General features: G+C 48.8%; 1 protein-coding gene across 4 annotated transcripts in view; it reads right to left on the minus strand.

The window, feature by feature from the left end:
• Pde9a (phosphodiesterase 9A) overlaps positions 1-23,641 on the minus strand; it is a 92,597-nt gene that overhangs the window by 21,910 nt on the left and 47,046 nt on the right. For all 4 annotated transcript variants that reach the window (XM_036168146.1, XM_036168145.1, XM_036168147.1 and 1 more), the window contains 3 exons: positions 10,547-10,601; positions 9,846-9,916; positions 4,516-4,600 (listed from right to left, as the gene is read on the minus strand). In XM_036168146.1, the coding sequence (XP_036024039.1) occupies positions 4,516-4,600; positions 9,846-9,916; positions 10,547-10,601 (211 nt within the window). The remainder of the gene's footprint in view (positions 1-4,515; positions 4,601-9,845; positions 9,917-10,546; positions 10,602-23,641) is intronic.

The following is a 23,641-nucleotide window of genomic DNA, read 5'->3' on the forward strand; positions in this document are numbered from 1 at the left end:
AACCCAAGCCTTTGAATGCACAGACCCACCCCACTGGATTTGTCATAGAAGTATCTGTCACAGAGGCTGTGAGATGCTTGGCTCTTAGCCTGCAGACAGGGGACACCCTGAAAACCAGGTGATAATGCAGCCAGCATTCACTTTTAGTTTAGTTGATTAATTATAAATGTATTTATTGTTAATTTACAATGAATAAACTTATAATTTAGAAATAAATTATAAACTTACTATCATCTATTAGTTTATTATTTAAAAGATCTCTACAAAATCTTTTAAAATGGCACAAGTAAACTATTTTTTTCCCTTTACCTTTGTTTTCTTTTCCCCTTTTGTTTCTATTTTGAGACAGGATCTCACATAGCCCAGGCTGGCCTCAAACTTGCTATGTAACCAAGGATGACCTTGAACTTCTAGCCCCCTGCATGCTAGGATTAAAAGAGGTGCCTTCCCACCCTCAGTTATGTGGTGCTGGAGACGGAAGCCAGGGCTTCATGCGTGTCAGGAAAGCACTCTACCAACTGAGCTGCATCCTACACACAGCGAACATTCTTATTCTCAAAGATTCCGCTGGGTGTGGTGGTACGCGGCTGTGACGTCAGCACCCAGGTGATGGGGCTGAAGGTTGACTCTTGTGTTTGCAGCCAGCCTGGGCTATAGATGAAAATCCTGACTCAAAGAAAACCCAATAAACACAGGAGAAAAACAAAACTTATCCACTTTCTCCCTAAGCCCCACACCCTGGAAGGCACTGTTCTCAGGGAACAGTTTGGGGTGTCCTTTCAGAAGGTTTGGAGGTACAGAAAGACATGACACCTGAGCTCTCCAACTGTACTTGGTGCTTGGTTAAGAAAAAGGGTGGGATTGTGGGAAAGTCTACAACCTGTATGGTTACAATTTAATCTACTTATCCTTTTCATGACATCACAAGTGAAAAAGATCACAAAACAGTCTTCAAGTTTTCTTGTTTTTTTTTTTCCTTCAAAACAAGTTGAGCACCAGGAAAACACCAGGGAGGGAGTCTTCAGAATGGATCTAAACTGAAGGCATGCCTACATGTTGTCACTACCAGGGACCCCCCCTTGCCTCCAACTGGGTTGTCTGGAGTCTTCTGTGAGCCTGGGATGTTTCTAAGCCCAGAATCATAAATCTATTCCTTTTGAAACACAGCCTTTGGTTGGCTCCCTTCCAGAAACTATCAGGTTGTTGTGATGGTCGCTGTACCAAACAGATTTAGTGCATTTATAACAGAAGGAACCAATCAGTAGTCCAGTAAAGCTGTTCCACCCGTGCCCTGTCCACACACCACCCTCTCTCTCCAATTTCAGATCAGCCTAGCTCTTGGCTATGTAGGATACAGTGTTTCCTTCCTCCCTCAGCCTCATTTGTATAAACATTTGCACATGCGGGCTGTTCTGTATGTCTCTCTCTTCGCTCCCCCCCTCTCTCTCTCTCTCTCTCCTCTCTCTCTCTCTCTCTCTCTCTCTCTCTCTCTCTCTCTCTCTCTCTCCTCTCTCTCTCTCTCTCTCTCTCTCTCTCTCTCTCTCTCTCTCTCTCTCTCTCTCTCTCGTGTGTGTGTGTGTGTGTGTGTGTGTGTGTGTGTGTGTGTGTTCCCTCCTGCCCCGCCCCTCCCACCGCCGCCCCCCTCTCCCAGGCTGGACCATATGGAAGTCCTCACCAGGCATGATGCTGACTGCTGGAATCTGGCCCCGTCCTCGAGGGACAGACCAGGCTGCTGGGTGCTTGCTGACCCCGCCTTGGCCAGCCACTTCTCACTCTGGGCCCCGTTGCCACAGGAACCAGCATCCTCCAGCTGGCCGAACAACTGGCATAGTGCCTCTTTTTGTTCCCTTTGCAGCTCATTTTTGCCTCATTTCCTGGGCTTCCCATCCTCCCCTCCCCTGGGGCTCAGTTCATAGACAAAGGCAGAGATTACAGACCCCAAGCCTCAGTCACCATCCCGTGCTTCTGCATTACCCCACCCTGGCCTTTCTTCCTATTTATTTCCTCCTTGCATGGTGCTGTGCCAGAGACCACGGTAACCACATTCCCCAGTAGGACTTGCTTCTGCCCTGAATGTGACCTGGACATTGGAATTCTTTCCTTTCAGGTTAACAAGGAACCTGAGGGGGAGGGTGTCTAAGGAAAAGACATTCTGCCCAGGGTGCTAGCAGGCTGTGTGTGTGCCCCCTGATGCCCCCAGGTAGGTTCTGGTGGATTCAGACCTATCAGGGTGTGTTCACAAGTGAACTAATGTCCGTCTGTTCTTCAGGCTCATGAGTGTAGAGCTAGCTGCTCCCCCCGATGCCCTGCTGTCTCCTATTCTCTCTGCTCCCTAAGAAAGGCAAGAATGTGGCACTTGCACCCTTCAAGGGTACCTGTCTTCACAATCCAGAGGAGGCTGCACAGCTTCATGGGGGAGGGACTTGGTTTCCGGGTGTCACAGCCCCATGGGGGAGGGCTTGGTTTCTGGGTGTGCATCTGTACTTACAGTGGACTCCTTCCATCAACAAGACAGAAGGGCAGCACACACACACCACTCTCTCCATTCTGCATCTAGAACACTAAAGGTTTGGTAGCAAAACGGCTGCAGGTGCCTGAGCTAGTACCAGGCACGGACTAGACCACAGTCCAGTGCGCCACATCTGTTTGCTCATATGGAGATGAAGCCCGAGCATTTCACCCACTTGTGAGTACTGAAGCATCCCACTGACCAGTCTCTCCCTCACAAGGACTGCCTCCAGCACTGTCTGCAGAGAATGCCACCTCTGCAAGCCCGCCGGGGGGGGGGGGGGGCTTGAGGGCTCTGGCTTATGTCTCTGTGAGCTCTCAGCTGTGGGGTCCAGAGGTACGCTTGTCACTGAGCTAAGCCAAAGACCCACTACAGGCAGACTGACGGCGCTGCTGATGGCACAGAGGCCACTTGCCCCTACCTGGTCCTGGCAGCCATGCCTTTCAGGGTGATAAGAGGCTGAGTGAGGCCTTGGGTCAGAGGCTGTCCAGCCTCAACTGACTATCTGTCCCCATCTGACCCTGGGTTCTTCTTAGAGGTCACACATAAGGGACTCTCTGGACCCCCAAAGAGCTGCTTTCACAAGGACAATGGGGGCAGACTGTTCACTCCGTTTTCCAGGGCGGCAAAATTCTTCGCCCCACCTTTACTCAAATCCAATGGAATTAGAGATCCCTAGCTCTACACCAGCTGGCCAGTCCATGTGACATTGAATGTGACATGGTCCCCATAGGACACCACGGTCTGCCTTTCTTCCCTGTGCTGTGCCCTCCCTGAGACAACCAGGCTGGCCATCATGGTGGGACTTCATGGGGACCACCAGCTTTCCCTGTACCTCCTGCCTACAGGCAAGAGCCACGCCCTGCCTTCATCAGGCAGCCTGGCTTTGTGGAAGTCAGGCAGTGGTCTCCAGGAGAGGTTGGGATTCTAAGACAACTGAGGTCATTTGTTCAGGGCTGGTCCTTGCTCAGGAGGTTGCCCTATAGCCATGCACTCTGGCTTTAGTGGATAGTCCTGCTGACCAACCATCCAGGAGGATGTTTTGCTTGGATTATTGGTCACTGGCCTCTGAGGATATCACCTCTGATGGGCTATGTGATCCAAGTTCATGATAATGGGACTGTGTTACTATGCCGAAGGGGGCTCCCCATGAGAACTGGGAGACCTGGGGATGAAAACTGGGTGCTTGTTCCCTATAAACTTCTGTCTTCTTACTGGTATCATTAAAAATAGCTAATAGCTGGGTATGGTAGCATATGACTTTAATCCCAGCATTTGGGAGTTCCAAGGCAATCAGAGCTAAACACAACAACAACAACAACAATAACAACAAACCCAAAACAAAAATAACAAAAAAACGGACATCAACTTTCATCAAGTGGGGAATTTGCACAGCTCTGGAGAAGAGTTATTTCCCTCTTGTGTGCGGACATTTTCCAGCCACACCTGCCCCAAAACTCCTTTCTAAGAAAACATAGGGGTCTGGGAAGATGGCTTAGCAGTTATGAGCACTTACTGTTCTTGCAGAGGACCTGGGTTCTATTCCCAGCACCCACGTGGCAACTCACACCTGCCCGTAACTCTAATTCCAGAGGATCTGACACCTTCTTTTGGTCACCCTGGGCACTAGACATGCAAATGGTGTCCAGACACGCACGCAGGCAAACACCCATACACGTAAAATAAAAATAAATCTTAAAAAACACGACAAAGCTCTTTTTTCTTTTTCTTTTGGAGCTGAGAATCGAACCCAGGGCCTTGCGCTTGCTAGGCAAGCGCTCTACCACTGAGCTAAATCCCCAACCCGACAAAACTCTTAAAGAAAGTGTATCGAGTAAGCGTTGATACAACAGGCTCCCTCCAGCTTGTGTCAACCATGTTGGAAGCAGAACAGCCAAGTCACACTAGCTTTTCTGTCTGGGGAAACAAAGCCATATCCCATCTCATGGTTTCCACACAGAGCCCTCCCGAGGCCCAGCTGCTGCAGGCTCCGGGCACAGACTCACCTGCTGTTTCTGGCTGCCAGCTCCTCTCGCATCTTTTTAATGTCATTCTTGCATTTTTCAATCTCCACCACTTTAAGTCCTTCCACTGGCGACAAAGAGACACAAGAGGGGGTCATCAGAAGTAATCACAGAGATCTAGAGGCTGTTAGCTGAGGATCCCAGTCACAGCAGAGGTTTCCACACCTTCCCATGCTACTGATATGTGCGGTGCCCTCACCTCCCCACCCGTCAAGAAACCAACAGGCAACGTCAAGGAAGAGTAGGGTGAGACTCAATCACAGTCTCCGGGGGCCCAGCTAACTGGAGAGTGTTCTGCCAACTAGCTACTAGCTAAGAGGTTCCCTGGGAAATGCCGGGAATACCCGGAAATGCTGCTGGAAGCTGGCTTCTTAAGGGAGAAAAGAAATGATGTCTGTTACTTTATGACCACATCTCAGCTTTTGGCCAAAGGACAGGGCCCATAGTGTTAGTGTATTCCTTTTCTCACTGAGCTGGGCCCCGAATAGCTACTAAAAACACAGCGTGACCCTTTCTAAAGGAAAAACAGCGATTTAGGGAGTTGGCAGAATCCTAACAATGCCTCCCACCCAAGAGGAGCTGCAGCTAGGGTGCACATGTGCAGGCAGCCTGGTATGACCCAGGCTCTTTCTGGGCTTTCCAGAACTTTCCAGGGTAGTAGTCAGGCCGGGATAGGGCTCCACAGGGACACGGTCTCTTTTGCACAAAGGGACAGTCAGCTCTGGTCCCGGTGCTTGCTTCTGGGCCAGAGAAACTTCTGCTCCTCCCACACAAGGCTGGTAGGAGGCTGTGCAGACCAAAATGAAGGCCTCAGGTGTCAGTGGCTGGGTTCAGGGTGGTGGAAGCCTGGGGACAAGTCCAGGTAGCAGCTGTGGGGTGGCAAGGCACAAAGAGGCCGGGCATGTTTGTTCACCCACTCAGTTACCCCTCCTTTGGAGTGAGCTTCTTCACACTTTTTTGTAACACTGGTAACCCAAAGAAGTTTTTTGTTTGTTTGTTTTTCTAGACAGGGTTTCTCTGTGTAGCTTTGTGCCTTTCCTGGCACTCACTCTGTGGTTCAGGCTGGCCTCGAACTCAGAGATCCGCCTGCCTCTGCCTCCCAAGTGCTGGGATTAAAGGTGTGCGCCACCACTGCCTGGCCTAAAGAAGTTGTTGAAAGCCACGGGGCATTCTTCTGAGGACAGGTGCTAGGCACCGCTGGGGTTCCCTAGCGATGAGTTCAATGTGGCGGCTGCGGCCTTGTTTAGACCTCCTGGTTGCGTTTTTTGCAGGCTGAAGGCGTGCCTCTAGAATGTGGACGGAACATGTGGCAAGTCAGCAACCACAGCAAGCTGCAGCTCAATCTCAAGTGATACACGGAAGGCAGAACATGGTGGGAAGTAAACAGATCCAAGGAGAGGTGCTCATGGTTCCACTTGCCATGTGGGTTTGAGACAAAGCTGTCCTATGTAACACAGACTAGCTCAAATGTGCCACCCTCCTATCTTGGTGTGAACGTAGTTGGGATTATAGGTGTGACCTACATCGGATACTCTGTAGTTCGTCACAGGCCCATTCCAATGCCTCCATCAGCACATCATGGAAAAGGAAGCCTATCCCCGGGGGGCGGGGCTCCGTACTGAGGGGCCTTTACAGACACTGGCCAGAGGCTGTTGAACTCACGGCCTGACCCAAGTTTCATCCATTAGGACCCCCTTGTCCTCTCTCAAGCTTGACATACAGGTAGGCACAAACACCCCAAGCTAAAATAGAGGTCCCCCTGAACCATTTAACCTTGCAGGGCCCTGGAGACACGATCAACATGGACCTTCTGACATGCTGGCATGCAGGGTTAACTTGCTTTGAAAGCTTGGGAAGTGCATATGGACTTCAGAAGGGATTTCTAAAAACATTATGTGTAGGCATGTTTTGCCTGCACGGGTGTCTATGCCACCACCTAAGTGCAGCTCCTGAGCAGGCCAGAAGAGGACGCTGGATCCCCCTGCAACTGGAGTTAAAGATAGTTATCAGCTGCCATGTGGGTGGGTGCTGGAAATCGAACCCAGGTCCTCTGGAATTACAGCCAGTGTTCTTAATCACTGAGCCATCTCTCCAGCTCCGACTTCAGAAGGCGTTTCTGTGGGCTTCTGTACCTTGTTGTCTCCCAATGAAAAGCTTTAAGAATGACTTCCTAAGAGAGATGGTGGCCCCATGGAAAAGGGCCAAAGCAGCGGCCAAGGTAGTTTTCACCTTCTTCCACATTAAGAACCCACAGGATCTGGTCAGGGGGGTGGGGCATGCTTTCTCCTGGCAGCAAAACCAAGGCTCCCCACTCAAAGACAGGGAGCAGAGAGCTGCTTTTCAATACTTTTTCCTGGGGCTGCTCTGAAGGTTTGCTTCAGGCACACTTCCTGAGTGACAGGTTTGGTTCAGTTCAGTATGGAAATTCTGGATTGTTTGCATGCCTTGTATCCAACTCTGCCCCTGGGGGTCAGCTCTGGCTGTGGCCCACACTGGTGTTTAGGTCTTGGTTCAGGTCCAGGGCATGGGTACAAAGGGTGGATGGAGCAGGGCTGCCCTGTACCACCCCCTAACCCCCAGCACACCAGGAAGGAAGTGGATAGCTCTGGTGAGGACAGGAGGTGAGGGCCCCGCTGTTCCAAGGTTATGAAATCACCTTTGACCCCCCAGTAATCCCAGACTCCTTACAGGCTAAACATTTACAGAGAAAGGGAGAAAAACGAAGTCCCGGAGCAGAAACGTGTATTTGGTTTCAGGTTGAAGAGCAAGCAGGAAATTCCATTCATGACAAGGTCAGCGCAGTGTAGGGTTTACAGGTGGCCACACTAGCTGGAGGTCCCTTACCCTGAGACACAGATAACAGCTGATGACAGCCAGATGAAGCTGCATATGCATACATGCCCACGAGTGTGTCTGTCCATGTCTTTATGTACATGTTTGTGTGTGGCTGTGTGTCTATATGGAGTAGTGACTGAAGCTGTGTTCCTGGCAATCTTCTCAGCCGCGCAGGGTCAGGTCCATCTGGGTTGGACAATTCCCTTGTGTCCTGTTCAGGATGGAGGTCACCCCGTCTCCCCTCTTTGCATGTACCTGACAGCTATTTGCCTCTTCAGAATGAGGCACTAAGTGGCTGTATCTGAGTTTCTCTGAAACTCCAAGTCTCTGGGGATCAGCATGGGGGACATTTCTGGCTTCTGGAGACTAGGGAGTGGTCGGCGAGGAGGGCCGGGAATGGATGAGCCCAAAGCCAGCTGGGTTTGAATGGCAGAGAGCCTGTGCATACAAGGCCACACCTGGAGGTACGAGAAGATGCCAGGAAGTGGAGGCCAGGAAGTGAGACCTACAGTTAGGGACCTGGGACCGAAGGGGCATCAGAAGAGGAGGATGGTACTGGATGAGTGGAGGATGAGGAGGCACCTGCTGTGTGTGGCAGTCATAAGCCCAGTGGTGACTGTGGCTGTATGTATCTGTTGATATGGATGGTGCCCTGGCAGCAAACTTCGATGTTTCGAGAGTCCAGTACTCTGCACATCTTGGCAGGGGACTAAGCTGTTCTCCCATGACAAAGGCAGGAACAATTAATGCTCACTGTAGTAGGCTGAAGTGTGTCTTGCAGACCACATGTCTGCATCCTAAACCCTGGATCCTGTGAATGCCGCTTGATTTAGACGAAAGATCCTTGGCAGACAGTAGACAGAGAACTTGAGATGGGACTATCCTTGATTCAAATAGAGGTGTCTTTACAAGAAACGGACGGGGTACCCTGAGATATGGTAGTCGAAGGAGGGACCCACACGAAGGCAGAGGCAGGCTGCAGCCATGGAGTAGTCCCAGCCAGGGAGTGGGAAGGGTGGCTGGTAACTACTGACTAGCAGAGTTAGCCTAGAGCTGACTCTCGTCCTTAGAACCCAGAGGAGCCAGCCCTGCTCGCACTTTCTGAGCCAGGGCTTCCAGCGTCCAGAAGGCACTGCTGTGGAACTTTCCTACTCCACGCAGGCTTTGAACCTGGTGCCAGTGGCGGCAATGGCAGTGAGGTAGTGGGGATCCAAATGAGACAGACGCCAGAGGGGTGACATGAGGCTAGTAGTTACAAGGGATGCTGATGTGGTGGCAGTGTCATGAGGCATCACGCCCTCTAGGGGAGTGGGCTCCCCAAGGCCCCCAGAAAAAAAAATAACCCTCTTTTGTTCAGAGCAGCCACAGCGGCAAGAAGGCGCTCCAGGGAGCTGCCCCACCCCCACCCGCAGACAGGCGTGCAGGAGGAAGACACTTCCCTAAGGGAAGGTGGCAAGGACTCCGGACCTGGTTTATTTTGTTGTCTCATTTGCTGAATAAACTGGAGTGGTCACTAACTGCTCTGTGGCTCCTCATCATCCTAGGCAAGACAAGGTAGTCTTGAGGACTCCAAGACCAGTTGACTTGGGAAAAGCCATCACACTTTGAGAAGGACACAAGAGATGATGGGAACATGTTTCGGCTTATTCCAGGGAGTCAGGTCATGCGTGACAGAACTTTTTTCTCTTGAAAAATGAGAAGCAATTAAAAAAAGAAAAAAGACATCCACTCAATCTTCCGAACAGAATCTCAGACTCTGCCATGTATTTCTTCTTTGGGGGATGCTTGTCTCTTAATGGCTTCCTGTTTGGATTTTGTTTACCCAGCCCAAGTTAATAGATTAGGTGCCCATGTATTGCCAGGCTGAGCCTGACAGTGATGGAGAGCTTGGCTGTGGAGCTGAGAGGGTGGAATGTGGGATCTGCAGGCCTGTGGAACATAAGCATCGATCCTTTCATGGATCCCTCCTTTACTACAAATAAGATGACTCGAGGCTGTTTCCTGTCCCCAAATCTGGCTTTTTGGAAACCGAATGGAGACAGGACTCAACTCTCACACCCAGGCTGGGTGTCTGCTTTCCTTTAGCGGTGGCTAAAACCTGAGATCCAGACGTCATATACATCACATATTCCAAACTCTGCAGAAGCAAGCTGCACAGAGGCGTGAAGAGAGGATTGCCCCCTCACGCAGAGAGGCACAGAGCTGGAGCCCTGGCAGAGGTTCTGCTGGGCCAGACAGAGGCCATTTGGGTTTTTCCTTTGCGTTCTGTGCACAGACAAAGCTTCGTACAAGCTGAAATTCACAGAAACGTGTGCTTTGACCTGTCCTTGTCGGGTCTTTGTCCAAATCAAAGCGGCACACAGAAAGGATGCGTCTGCCCTCAGCACTAACCTGCTCGCTCTTCTCAGCAGCTAATTCTGATGGAGGTTAAAAGGCATAAGCGGAAAGAAGGGAAAAAACAAAACAACTCCACTCACGTTCCACCCGTTTCTCCAGCACGGCCAGGTGATTTGCAACTTCTGCTTTCAACTCGTTGATCTTAAACGCTCTGGGGGGGAAAGATAAAACATGACCCAGACCAGCAAACACGTATGGGTCCCTGCCTGAGGTGAGGTCTCTAAGGGGGCTGGAAAGGGGACCAAGACAGCAGGAGGTGCTTTTAAAGAAGAATACTGTCCCTGAGTCTGGTATCTTTACTATTCTGTATTGGGTTCTCTGTACAGACTAAAGGTGGACTGACCCAAGCATGCACCCTGCCCTGTCCAGCACAGACAGGTATGGGGTACTGCCCTGCTCCCTGGTGGCTCAAAAGTGGCCGAAGATACCATACAGAAGTCACTTTGAGAAACTTGACGATTCTGACATGGAATTAGTAGGGTGCTGGTGAATGAAAAGAAAGCCCCCACCCCACCCACACAGTATCTCAGTGGGAAACACTCGTTTGTAAAAGGGTGTTTTGCAGGTGGGTCCAAGTCCTAGAAGAACGGAGTTGGGGGATGGATGCATCACCCCCAGAACTCATCATCTACAAGCAGTCACTGGGCATGGTTTTGGAGAGAAGATGAAGGTGTGCTAGAATGTGCCGGGTTAGGTTGCTAGCTACAGAAATTAGAGGGCTGACTATGGCCAGGCCCAGCTCCCACAAGCCTGGAAAGTGTGTACACAGAGGATACGGTACCTGGAGAACTGCTCTGCCACCTGGGCCAGCACACCCTGGATGAGTTCTTCTCTTTCTACAAACCGAAGAAGAGAGACCGATGCAGTACAGGCTGGGAGGAAGGACGTGGAGGCAGGCAGGGTCACCGAGGGTACCATCCCTTTGTGAGCTGTGGGTGCTGCCGTGAAGGATGCTTGGCCTGTCAGTCACGGGGAGCAGGGCCTCCCTGAAGGTTTCCCCTCTCCTCTGCTGCCTGCTCTTACTGGTCCCTTGTCAGTGGCCCAGGCTGATGCTCTTGGAGTACCACCACAGCTAGATAAGGCAGGCTGGCCCAGAGGCTCTAAAGATGGATGGCTTTCTCTTACTGCTCATTTTATGGGGACAATTACTAGGACATAGTGGGGTCAATGCACTGCTGGAGTGAAAACATTGTGTTCTCAGGATGGGCCTGCAGAGAGGAAGCAGGGTGGGTGGAGCAGGCCTGGCCTCTTGCTGCCTGCCCTGTTAAAATGGGTTGGGTGTCTGGTTTTACAAGGTCCAGGTCCCAAGCTGATCATAACTTGTCTCCTTCCTATTTCCTGACCAGCCCAATGCTGAGACTTATGGGAAGGTGCAGATGGCCATGCCACTGTCCTCTGTGCTCTTGAGAAAGGAGAGACCTTCTTGGTCTCAGTTAACCATTCATTCATGACCCCAAACTCAGATACCCTATAAAGGAATTCACAGACTCTTCTACATTGGCCTGGTGCTTAACTCGCCCCAGCAACCAAAACAAAGCAAACCAATCCAACAGAGCTAAGAAAACACTTCAGTGATTCAGCCCGGCAATGGAACCCAAAAGCTAAGCATGTCCCTATGTTTCTATCCAGTGCCCACTTTCTGGTCAATGGTCAGAAACACACACAAAAGATGTGAACCACAGCATCATTTAACAGGGTGAGAATCCAGCACAGCCTGTCCATATGTGGTGCTTAGCATGCACATGGAGGTCCGAGGACAGTTTGAGGGAGTCAGGCCTCTCATTCCATTGTGTAGATTTGGGGGACCAAACTCAGCTCACCAGGATTGGCAGCAAGCACCCTTAACTGCTGAGCCATCTTGTGGACCTCAGGATTTGTTAAATTAAATATGATGAATCTGTATTGTAGATTCACATTCTACTATTGATAATAATTTCAGCTCAGCACACCTTTAAATCCCAGCTTGTGGGGGTGGGGTGGGGCAGGAGTTAGAGGGCCAGGTGGGCAAGAAGAACAAGTTCAAAGTCACATTTAAACTACACAGTGAGATCCTGTCTAACTTGGAAAAAAGAGAAAGGAAAAAAGAATCATTTAAAAATGTTCATGTCTAGGAAGCAGAGGAAGGAGGATGACCAGCAAATACAGGATAAGCCAGCCAGAGTTACGTAGCAAGATCCTGACTTTACAAACAAACCAAAACAAAAACTAAGCAGAAAAGTTAACATCTGTTGTTAGCTGTAAAATGTGGTTTTTGAGAGGCTGAAATCTTTCAGAGGTTAAGAACACTGGCTGCTCTTGCAGAGGACCAAGGTTTGACTCCCAGCACCCACATGGAGGCTCACAGCCAAGCATCTATAACTGAAGTCCCGGGTACCCAATGCCCCTTCTGACCTCAATGGGTATCAGGTATGCACACGGCACATAGCCATATGTTCAAGTCAAACACGTGTACTCATAAAATAAATAAATCTAAAAGGCTTTTCTTTTCTTTTTTTTTGGTTTTTCGAGACAGGGTCTCTCTGTAGCTTTGCGCCTGTCCTGGATCTCACTCTGTAGACCAGGCTGGCCTCAAACTCACAGAGATCTGCCTGACTCTGCCTCCTAAGTGCTGGGATTAAAGGCATGCACCACCACCGCCCGGCTTCTAAAAGGCTTTTTCTAAATGGTGTTTCAAAGAGTAACATAGAACGATCCCATTTTGGGATTTTGCTACGTAGCCTAGGCTGGCCTCCAACTTGGGTTATCTTTATGCTTCAAACATGTTGGGAGGGAAACTTTGGGAACACCAACAGCAGTTATCTTTAGCCTCTAAGATTCCATTTTCCAGGAAAGAAAGAAATTGAAGACAGAGATGTTCTAAAACAGGAAGTGGTGTTGGTGTCATGGGCCTTTGAGGACACTGACTAAAGTCTACCAAATTGTGCAAACAGGAAAATTGTATACTATGTGAATTATCTGTCAATAAAGATCTTATAAAAATTTTTAAAAAAGATTCCATTTTCCTATTTTTCCTTCCTCAGAAAAATCTTGATTTTTCTACCATGAACATATTTCTTTAAAAAGATTTATTATGTATACAGTGTTCTGACTGCATGGATGTGAGGGCACCAGGTCTCTCTATGGATGGTTGTGAGCCACCATGTGGTTGCTGGGAATTGAACTCAGGACCTATGGGAGAGCAGCCAGTGCTCTTAACCAGTGAGCCATTGTTCCAGCCCCCTCACCCCACCTCATGAACATATTTTAATGTTGTAATGAGAAAAAAAAAAGTTGTTTTTCCCCTCACATCTTGGTCACTTGTACTTTGCTGGTACCCCAGAAGTCTTCTTGGCCTCCCTTAATCCCTTTCCCTCTACAGGCCACCTGAGCTCTAAGCAGATGCCAGCTCACAGGCTTCCGGCTTCACAGGAATGCAGGTGTGCTGGGTGTGTTCTCTAGGATCTAACTCCTGCCAGTCTACAGATAAGACTAGGCTGCAGCGGTGCCTGTACCACGGACCTGTGATGGCAGGACACACCGTTAAATGCCACTAAAAACTTCAGAAGTAGCAATGCAGTTCATCGCTGGTGTGAGTACCATTTCAAGCAGCATGTGGCTAGCTGGCGCCGTGCTGGCATAGGCAGGTGGTAGGCAGGTCACTTAAGGAAGTTATGCAGTTAGGACTGGGTGGTGCAGCCCACTGTGTGAGCCCAGGAAGATGTGTTCAAGTTCAGACACAGCACTCCATCTCTCTGCTTCTTCAACAACAGGCTGCTTTAACAGTCCTTCATCTGGATCTTCAACATAGCAGGGACAGTAGCCTGGTCCAGCCCATTCCAGGCATCTCTGCTCCTTCCTCCCTTTCTTTTGGTGGGATTTTGCTATGTAGCCTAGGCTGGCCTCTAACTTGGGTTATCTTTATGCTTCGAGTCTCCCACATGCCTACCCTTTCCTTCCTTCCTTCCCTCTTTCCTAAAATATACTTGCTAGTGTTTATTCACTGTACACAATAAAAAGAAAAAAAAGACAATAGAAAAGAATAAATTTGCATCAACCTCTTCATGCTTCACCTACCACCTGTAGAAAACCCTTCTGGTATCACGTGACCTTACACTCACTGTAAGGTCACTGGGAGTGTGGCTGTTCACTCCAGAGAAAGTTCAGTCACCCCAACCCAGCTTCTGGTTGTCTGCTTCCCATCTGCTCAGGTGTCAGTCCAGATGTCCGCCGTAACCCACTTCCTCCTGGTGACCACCTCCCTATGGACAGCTCGACCCAGCCTACCTGACTCACCCTCCTGTCCCCACACCCTGCACACACTGTACAGACCTGTGCCACAGTAACCATTTCACCACTGCCGTGACCTTACACATTAACCCCCACCCCCCCAGGAACCTCACGAGGTAATTCTCAGGACACAATAAAGGCATTAACCTGCAGGTCAACATCTGTCTTTGTCCCTGTGTTCCTGGCCTCTCCATGTGGCCTACAGGCCACCTGTCTATCCCCAGACCTATAAATAATGACATCTTTATTTCAAGCTGTGTCTCTTAAACATGAACTACAACACTTTCCAGTAAGTGGGTGGAGCTAACCTGTGGCTGACTGGTTTCATTTCCTGTAAGAGGAAAAGTCACTTTTCATGGTATGTCTTAGAAGACCAATTCAATGTGTCAGTCACAGATGAGTCACAGTTGAGTGGCTTGTGGGTCTAAGGACCGAAAGCCTGCACCTCCCTGGGAAGAGACATGGCCTCCACTGGTGGGGCCTCAGTGATCTTTCAGCTTGGGGCAATGTGGTCTTAGATTACTTATCATGAAATCTTTAGAAAAAGCAACAGTTTGGATTAACTCAAGGCTGATCTCTAAGTATTCATATCAATTCAGAAGTCATCAAACAATCGGTATTGTATGTGTGTGTATGTGTAAGGGCACATGTGTGAGTGTGAGTATATGTGTGTGTATGAGTGTGTGAGAGTGTGAGTGTATGTGTATGTATGTATGTGTGTGAGTGTGTGTTGTAGCAGGAATTCTTAACAGGTTTTATTAATGAAATCAAATCTGAGCCAGGTACTGGGGTGAATGCTGGAAGATCAGAGAAGCAGAACAAGCCACCGCCACCTTACCTCGCCAATTCCTCAGCTGATTTTATTTCGTCAGCCTGGAAGCTTCTGTGTCCTCATCCAAATGGATCTCAGCTGAACTGTGCTGCTCAAAGCCTAAAAGTTTAACCAGTCAAATGCTTCTAGTTTCTGGTCTTTACACCTTATATATCTTTCTGTTTTTGCCATCACTCCCTGGGATTAAAGGCTCACTTCTTGGGATTAAAGGAGTGTGTTACCAAGGCTGTTTCCAATGTGGCCTTGAACTCACAGAGATCCAGATGGATTTCTGCCTCTGGAATGCTAGGATTAAAGGCGTGAGTGCCACCATTTTCTAGCCTCTGTATCTCGTGGCTGTTCTGTTCTCTCACCCCCAGATAAATTTATTAGCATGCACAATATTTTGGGGAACACAATACCACCACAGTGTGTTGAGTGTGTATGTGAGTGTATGTGTGTGAATGCATGTATGTGTGTATATGTGTGAGTGTGTGTATATGTGCGTGAAAGAATGTATGTGAACGAATATATGTGTTTGTGTGGATATGTGTGTGAGTGTATGTGTGTGTGTGTGTGTATATAATGTGTGTTAGTGTGTGTGTATGTATCTGTGTCAGTGTGTGTCTGCATCCACATGAATGCCATGCTACACCTGTGTAGATCAGAGAACAACTTGCAGGAGTTAGTTCTTGCCTTCTACTACATTGTTCCTGGGATTCCAACTCAGGTGGTCGGCTGGCAGCAAATGCTCTTACCTGCTGAGCCATCTCCCTGACCCACTCTTCACATCTCTAATCAATTCCTGAGCAAAAGAGGAAGTTTCAAGAAAAACAAAGAAAAAGATGTTGAATTTCATGAAAATGGAAACACCACACTTCAAAGTTCTGCTGTGGGACACGGCCACAGTGAGGCTGAGAAAGGAATGGAGCCCTGCACGCTGTGAGAAGGAAAACCCAGGCCCCCACTGTGAGAACTCACAGAAAAGCAAAGCCAACAGCCGAAGGAAGGGAAGGACAGGCAAGAGCCGGAAACAAAAGCAAGGAGAGAAGAAAGAAAGCAAAGCACACAGAAAAATCCATAAAAGCCCGAGCTTGTCAAAAAGGCCAACAAACTGACAGACTTTCAGCAAGATTGACAACAAGTAAATAAGTAAGCAAACAAATCAAGACAGGTTACCAGCGACAGAGGCGACCGCCACCAGGGACGAAAGAGCTATCACCCAGCCCCTATAGACACCATTTGAGAAAGTAGACCAATTCCTACAAAAAACGAAACCACAACTCATCCTGGATGAAGTCATTTGGACAGCTTATAACTATAAACAAAAGTAGGTTTAAAATTTAACCTCACCCCCCAGAAATCTCCAGTCCAGCATGGTTTCCCTGAAGAATTCAATCAAGTAGTTTTAAAATTCACACAGTTCTAAATACCTCTTCCTGAAAACAGAAGAGAAGGGAACACGTCTTTATCATTTTACAAAGAGTCTGATATCAAATCCACAAAGGCAACAGCAACAGAGACTGCTATAGCCTATGTCCTTCATAAATACAGATACAAACTCAGTAAGAAAAAAAATTAAAAGTACACCCAGCAATATAGAAAAGAGAACAATATATTATGGTCAAATGAGATTTCTCCAGGGATGTAAGTTTGATCCAATGTTGAAAAACCAATCAATGAATGTAATCTACATACACTGGAAGCATATAGAAGAAAAATCCCATGATCCTGTCAATGAAGTCACAGAAACCATCTGACAAAAGTCAACACACATTGAAGATAAAATTCTCATAAAAACAGAAATAGGGAGGAATGGCTTTAAGTTGATTTTTTTTTTTTTAAAGCATTAACAGATGGCTTTGCAGTTAAGAGCACTGGCTGTTCTTCCAAAGGATGTGGGTTTGATTCCCACATGGTGGCTCACAACCATCTGTAACTTTAGTTCCATGGGATCTAATGCCCTCTTCTGGCCTTGGTGAGCACTGCATACACATGGTGCATATATGTGCATGCAGCTACAACACCCTTACACACAAAATGAAAAGCAATTATAAAAGCATTCATAAAACTCTTCAGCTACAGGTATATGACAAGGCAGGACAGACTTCTCATTGACACAATGCTGTAAGTTCAAGCTAGTGCAGTAAGGCAAGAATAAGAAATAAAAGGACACAGGTCAGAAAGGAAGAGATAAATCAGCAGCCCTGCTTATGGCAAGACTGTCTATACAGAATAGTCCAAGGAATCTACAAATAAACACCTCTCTAGAGCTAACAAGTGAATTTAACAAAGTCGTAAGATACACATACAATATTAATAATATATAATAATCATATTAAAAATACAATACCATTGATAGTCACTCAGAAGAGCCCCACGACTCGGATATAAACCTAACAAAAACATATGCAGAATTTGTATGCTCAAAGCTCCAACATGTTACTGAAACAAGTATGTAAAGAAATAGTAACTCATGCTGGTGACTTAGTGAACTAGACACAGTGACAATGTCAACTCTCCCTAAACCGGTATACAGGCTTACGGACATTCCTGTCCCAAATCACCATAATCTCTCTCTCTTTCTTTGTTTTTGTTTTTTGGCTTTGAATTTACAGAGATCCGCCTGGCTCTGTCTCCCAAGTGCTGGGATTAAAGGCGTGCGCCACCACCGCCCGGTCCACAATCTCTTCTGTAGACATAGACAAGATTATTCCACAGGCAAAAAACTAATGCAAATCGAATGGCCCATGACTCTACAGCATAACACACAGGGGCCAAAGCTGCAGAGTGCCAGGGAGTCAGAGAGTCCCTAGCTGTGCCGTCCAAACACATGGAGGGGGGCATCGCTAAGCCACTTGTCAAAATGAATCAGTACTGTAAGGAAAACAGTGTTGGGGCCTGAAGAGGTAGCCTGAAGCCACACTCCAGGCAGCCACATGCTCAGAGGTAGTTGGCTAACACAAAACAGATTCCACGCTTTGGAGTGTGTGTGTGTGTGTGTGTGCGCGTGCATGTGTTTTAAGAGAGAGAAAGAACATGAAGTTGAGTGGGTGGCTGGGGATCTGGAAGGAGCTGGTGTAGGGAAAAGAATAAGATCAAGATATATTTTATGAGAAGTTTAAAAAAATAAAAAATAATGAATGTAGCCGGGTGGTGATGGTGCATGCCTTTAATCCCAGCACTCGGGAGGCAGAGGCAGGCGGATCTCTGTGAGTTTGAGGCCAGCCTGGTCTACAGAGTGAGTTCCAGGAAAGGCGCAAAGCTGCACAGAGAAACCCTGTCTTAAAAAACCAAAAAAAAAAAAAAAAAGAATGTAAGTATAAACAAATCATGCCACACCCACCGAAAAGAGAAGAGAGGGCACGTTTGCAAACGGCATAGCTGACAAGGATTGGAATATAGTGTGTGTGAAAAGCTGTCAAAACGCAGCAGCAGAAAACAGGCAAGAGGAGACACATGGCTGAGTGAGGGCGTGGGAACTCTCGGGCATCCACGGTCACTAGGAAATGCAATTCAAAATGCTCATCCTAAGATCAAAAAGACTGACCATGCCCAGGGCTGGGGAGGACTAACCCTGGGTCACTCGTGCCCACGGAGATGGACAGTAGCTGACCTTCCAGGCACGAGGAGCAAAGTCCATGTTCCCATCATCACCTGTGTGCCAATGACTGGACATGGTCTCAGCCTGGAAACAAGCCATGCACCCTCAAGCGTGAATGGACAGGCTAATTGTGCCATCCAGTGACAGGAAGCGCAATGCAGCCATAAAAAGAACTACTTCTATAGGAACAACCTGGATGGACCAAGAGTTCTGGTGCTGAGCGGAGCAGTGAATCCCCCCCAATTACTTGTATGATTGCATTTATCCAACGTTCCAAGTGACAACATTAGAAATCGGATGATCTCAGATTAGTGATGGATGGGGGTCAAGGAGGGGTGAGTTGAGAAGGGAAGTGATTACCACAGGGCAGCGGGTAGGATGGAGGATGACGGGTGGTGTGCACCTGAGCGGGCCAGAGTCCACAGCCGGCTGGGTCACTGGGCTGAGGTTACGTGAGCTGCCTCTTCGTTTGTTCTCATGAGTGTCTGGATCCGAACTGACCTCCCAGCCAGTTCAGAATGGAATAAAAAAAAACGAGGAAGAGTAGGAGAGAGGGCTCAGAGAGAAAGAGCATGCAGTGGTCGGGGATTTGGTTCCCAGCACCACACGGCCGCTCACTACAGTAACACCAGTTCCGGGGGATCTGAGGCCCTCTTCTGGCCTTTTGGGCAGAAGGCACAAGTGTGGCACATAGATGGTCATGCAGGCGACAGTCATATACATAAAATAAAAGTAAGTAACTCTGGAAAGAGTTTAAGGAAGAGCTGTCCTTTGGATTTAAGGGATGTCATCCCTTAGGTCTCACAGCATGTTTTTATGCTTGAATTTGATTCTCAGGAGAAGCAGGACTCGGTGCTTGGGCAGATGCTGGTATTCTGGTTTATGTTAAGGCTAACTAAACTAAGCCCATGTATAACCCGTGCCAGCTTCTCTACATTTTTGTTTGTTTGTTTGTTTGTTTGTTTTCGAGACAGGGTTTCTCTGTGTAGTCTTGGCTATCCTTGAACTCACTCTGTAGACCAGGCTGGCCTCGAACTCAGAGATCCACCTGCCTCTGCCTCCCAAGTGCTGGGATTAAAGGTGTGTGCCACCATGCCCCACTGTCTCCGTGGTTCTTAGAAATGCCTCAGAGAGGCACATCTGCTGGAGCCACGGCCAGGCTGTGGCATTCACTCTGTACATACAACTCAGCACAAAGAGCTCACTGGGACATTTATACAGAGTGCAAAGAATGAATAATTTCCCAAAGAAAAAAAGAGGAAAAAAAAAATCCCATGTAGCACAGCTAGCCACCCACATGCCTGTAAACATAGCCCTGGTCTGGAAGCGGTGTCTGCTATCACAGGGATCTCTGCACCGGCACTGGTTTTTCCCAGTGGACTGCAGAACTGGAAAGCAAGCAGGGAACACGGGCAGAATCCTCAGGGGAGGGTGTGGCCTGTGGCAAAAGCCACTGCCTTCACTCCTGTCCCAGGGTCACTAAGGCTGGCTGGAAGCCAAGGTTTGCCCCAACATTTCTCATGGCTTCCACTCCTCCAGTGGGTCACAATCTTTGGGACAATGGGATGCTTAGGAAACCCCCCATCAGCCTGGGCAGCCCGGGTCTGCCTGCCAAGTCTTCAGCGTGCTCTTTTCCATGGTAATTATAGGTGCAGCTCAACTGCAAAGATTAAGGGTGTTCACTGTGACATTTGTACACATCATGCTTTGGTCACACCAGCTCATCCCCTTGTGCCTCCACCCATCCCTTCTGTTTCCTCTAATAATCCTTTCTTTTACTGTGCTGTCATCTTTTGAAAAGATTTTTGGTTTCCATGGGAGAAAAACCATACATTATTTCTCTTTATTCCCCACCCACCCAGGGAGCCTAAAACCGCTGGATTTGGGGGCAACAGTGTTCAGTTGCCAAGTGTTCGTCATTCCCAACCTGGTGGCAAAGCCATACCCTGCCAGCAAAATTCACTACTACAGATGACGCCTATCACCATTCCCTAGGCTGCACGGCACAGAGTGGCTTGAAGAAGTTTAAGTGTTTTGTTTTCAAAAAGTCTTAGTGTCTCTGAGAAAAGTCAGCAGGAGTCAAGAAGGCTCATAAGTCATAGCTTCAGGCAACTGTCATCCCTTGGGGTCTCTCTGGACCTCAAGGCTTTAAGCAAAGGAGAGCATCTGACCCATGCAGATGGGCCCTGCAGGACAGCAAGCTGACATTCCCAGGCCCTTTGTTTTCTAGGGAAACTCCAGGAGCTGAGAAGCAGAATATCCACTGGCCCTGTGAGTGTAGGAGAGCTGGCGGGAGCACTCCAGGGAGGACTCCCAGGTACTGACTGCAATAAAGGCAGAGGACTCCCAGTTATTGATTACAGCAAAGGCAGGTGCCTGGTACATTGCAAAGAGCAACATCCTCCAGGTTTAGGAGGCTTGCGTGCAGTCTCTGTGTACTAGGTGGCTTCTTGATGTTGAAGCCTTAGCTCCTGTAGGCTGCTGTGTCTATAGACTTCACAAGGCAAGCAGCCACAGTCAACGCTGGTGGGAGCTGAAGGCCTCACATACAGCACAGGAGAGCTGAGTCTCATTTTAGGACGATCTGAGGGGGCCAGCAGGGGCCCAGCTTCAAGGATGCTAGGACAACACAGCACTGTCATACCACTGATTTGGAGCAGAGAAACCCCAGCTCCTGTCCACTCAGCTAGAACAGGGGGCTGGGATAAACCAAACCTCTGTCAATTCTGGAGGAGGCTATTGGAGTGTCAGCTCGAGGTTCCTGGACAGAATTCAGCTGATAGGTACAAAGGTACAAGTGGGATGGGTGCCCTGCCCCGTGGGGTTTCCCCAACCAACAGACCATGGCAGAGTCGGAAGGCTGACTCCAAGTTGGGTTGCAGGGAACGTTCAAGGAACCTGTCCCTGCCCTGCCCACTTCTTCCAGGAATTGTTTATGTTTCAGGCAATTCCTGACCCTGCCCAGGACTCCTGTCATTCAGTGGCAGAAGGACACAAGTATGTGGTTAAAGGGACGGACAGGAGCAATTGCACACTACATGTTGTCCAGGACCAGCAGGCTGGTGACTGGAAGTTCGCTGCATACTGAGCTGAAGAGACAAGAGCTCCGTCCGTTTTTCTATCCTCTAATGCCTGAGCTGGTTCGGACATAACCCCTCTTCCCTGTCCCAGGCTCCTGCACGGAGGTGGAGGGCCTGAGGTGCCAGTATGGACACCTACATCTTAGCTCTCTCACCCTGCAGAAACAGCATTAAGAGCTGCAGGGGCGCTAAGCGTTCTGACATATACCTATAATCTTTACAACTGGGGAGGCTGAGGCAGGAGGATGGAGAATGGGAGGCCAGCCTGGATTACCTAGTGAGAGCCTTTCCAAAACAGAAAACAAAGAACACACGGCCAAGCCTCACCTGGCAGTCAGCAAAGGCTCACGACTCCACTGGGCTTGCTACAGCTCTATTCAGACCATACAGTGAGCCATGGGCCACCGTCTCAACCTGAGGCAGCAGAGGGGCATTTGCCCAGCTGAGCACGATCAACAGAAACTTGCCAAAGGTCTGAAAAACCGAAACCAAAACTAAGAAAAACCTAAACAACAATAAAAATGTCTACCCCTCTGGGTAGGGGCATCATCTTTATCACCACCACCGACACTACCATCACCACATTGGGGAAAAAATAAGTCCCTTCCTTAGACTGGAAGAGGCAACCCTCCCAGAGGCCCTGAAGACAGGACTGTGCAGCTTTACGCCCTCTCAGCACGCCACCCACAACAGAGAGAGCCAGAGCACTGACTGACCAACGCTCCCTACTCCGCCCTTGCCCCAGGAACCGAAAGGAGGGTCAGACTCACCTCCTGTCCGACTTTTGCTCTGTTCCAGCCCACGCAGGTGCCCTCCAACCAAGTCTGCCTTCAAAACAGCATGTGCGGATGTTCCGAGGCTGGAAGGGCACTCATTGTTTATGGGCACCATAAAACTGACATTCAGAAGGCGGGGGAGGGGGAGGAAGACACACTTCCTTTATGACCCAGGAGGACAATAAAGTTATATGATTAACAGTGACCTTGCCTGGCTCTTCTTAAAGTCACAAGTTCTCTGGGTTGCCCTGCTGGGAAATCACAATCTTTCAACCTGAAGGGTTGGCAGAGGGCATTTCAGTAATAAGTAAGCCAAAGGCGCCAAGGACTCTGACGTCCTGGAGCCAAACTGCTGTGTCTGGCATCTGTCTTAGTGGTTCGTCTCCACAGGTATGGGGTGTGCATAGAATGTTGTTCTTGGGGTGGGGGTGTGGCATGCTCTGCATGGTCTGCCTGATTTCAGGTGCAGAGCACACCTTCTTTCCACGCTCCCCTTCCTTAAGAACCTGTGCAGAAGTGGTCACAGTGTCAGCATTCATAACTGCCAATGCTGAGAGCCACCAGGCTGCTTGCAGCAGGTAACCGAGGAATAAACATTGACACCCGTGGATATCAGATGATGCTGAAGAGCCAGGGAAAGGCAGAGAAGGGGCCCCAACTGAACAGCTGTGCTCTGCGTGGTTCCAACTATAGGACACTCTAGAAAAATTGGGGGCCGGAAAAATGGCTCAGCAGCTAAGAGCACTGGCTGCTCTTCCAGAGGATCCAGGTTCAAGTCCCAGCACTCACATAGGAGCTCACAACTGTCTGTAACCACAGTTCCAGGGGATCCGACACTCTCACACAGACAAATGTGCAATAAAATAAATAAATAAATAAATAAAATATTAAAGAAAACGAAAAACCATGGAAATAGGAAAGAAGGTTGTGGGAGGGAGCAGTGGAAACAGACCTCCCCACTTCACTTGTGTCCCCCAACACCCCCGCCATGCCCCTTCTGCCCCACCCTGCTGGCCAGGCTGGCTTTGAATCTCAAACGCTCATCTCAATGATCCTCCACCCTCAGCTTCCTGGGTAGCTGGGACTTCAGGTGCCATCGCACTTCTGGAAGCCTCGGAGGTTAAAGGTATTCCTTATGAGGCTGCACTGGGGGACCCACGGCACATGTGTTTACAAAGACCAGAGAATGTGCCTTAAAGCCAAGGGTGGCCCCCAGTGACCTGTGGACTCTAGTGAGTATGACGTGTCCATCACCGAGTGTGGAGGGAGGGAGTGGGAAGGAACTCTGCTTTTCCTTCAACTCTGCTATCCATCCAAAAATATCAAGTCTTTTGGTTTA

Source organism: Onychomys torridus, chromosome 18, assembly GCF_903995425.1.
Source record: "Onychomys torridus chromosome 18, mOncTor1.1, whole genome shotgun sequence".
Lineage (NCBI taxonomy): Eukaryota > Metazoa > Chordata > Mammalia > Rodentia > Cricetidae > Onychomys > Onychomys torridus.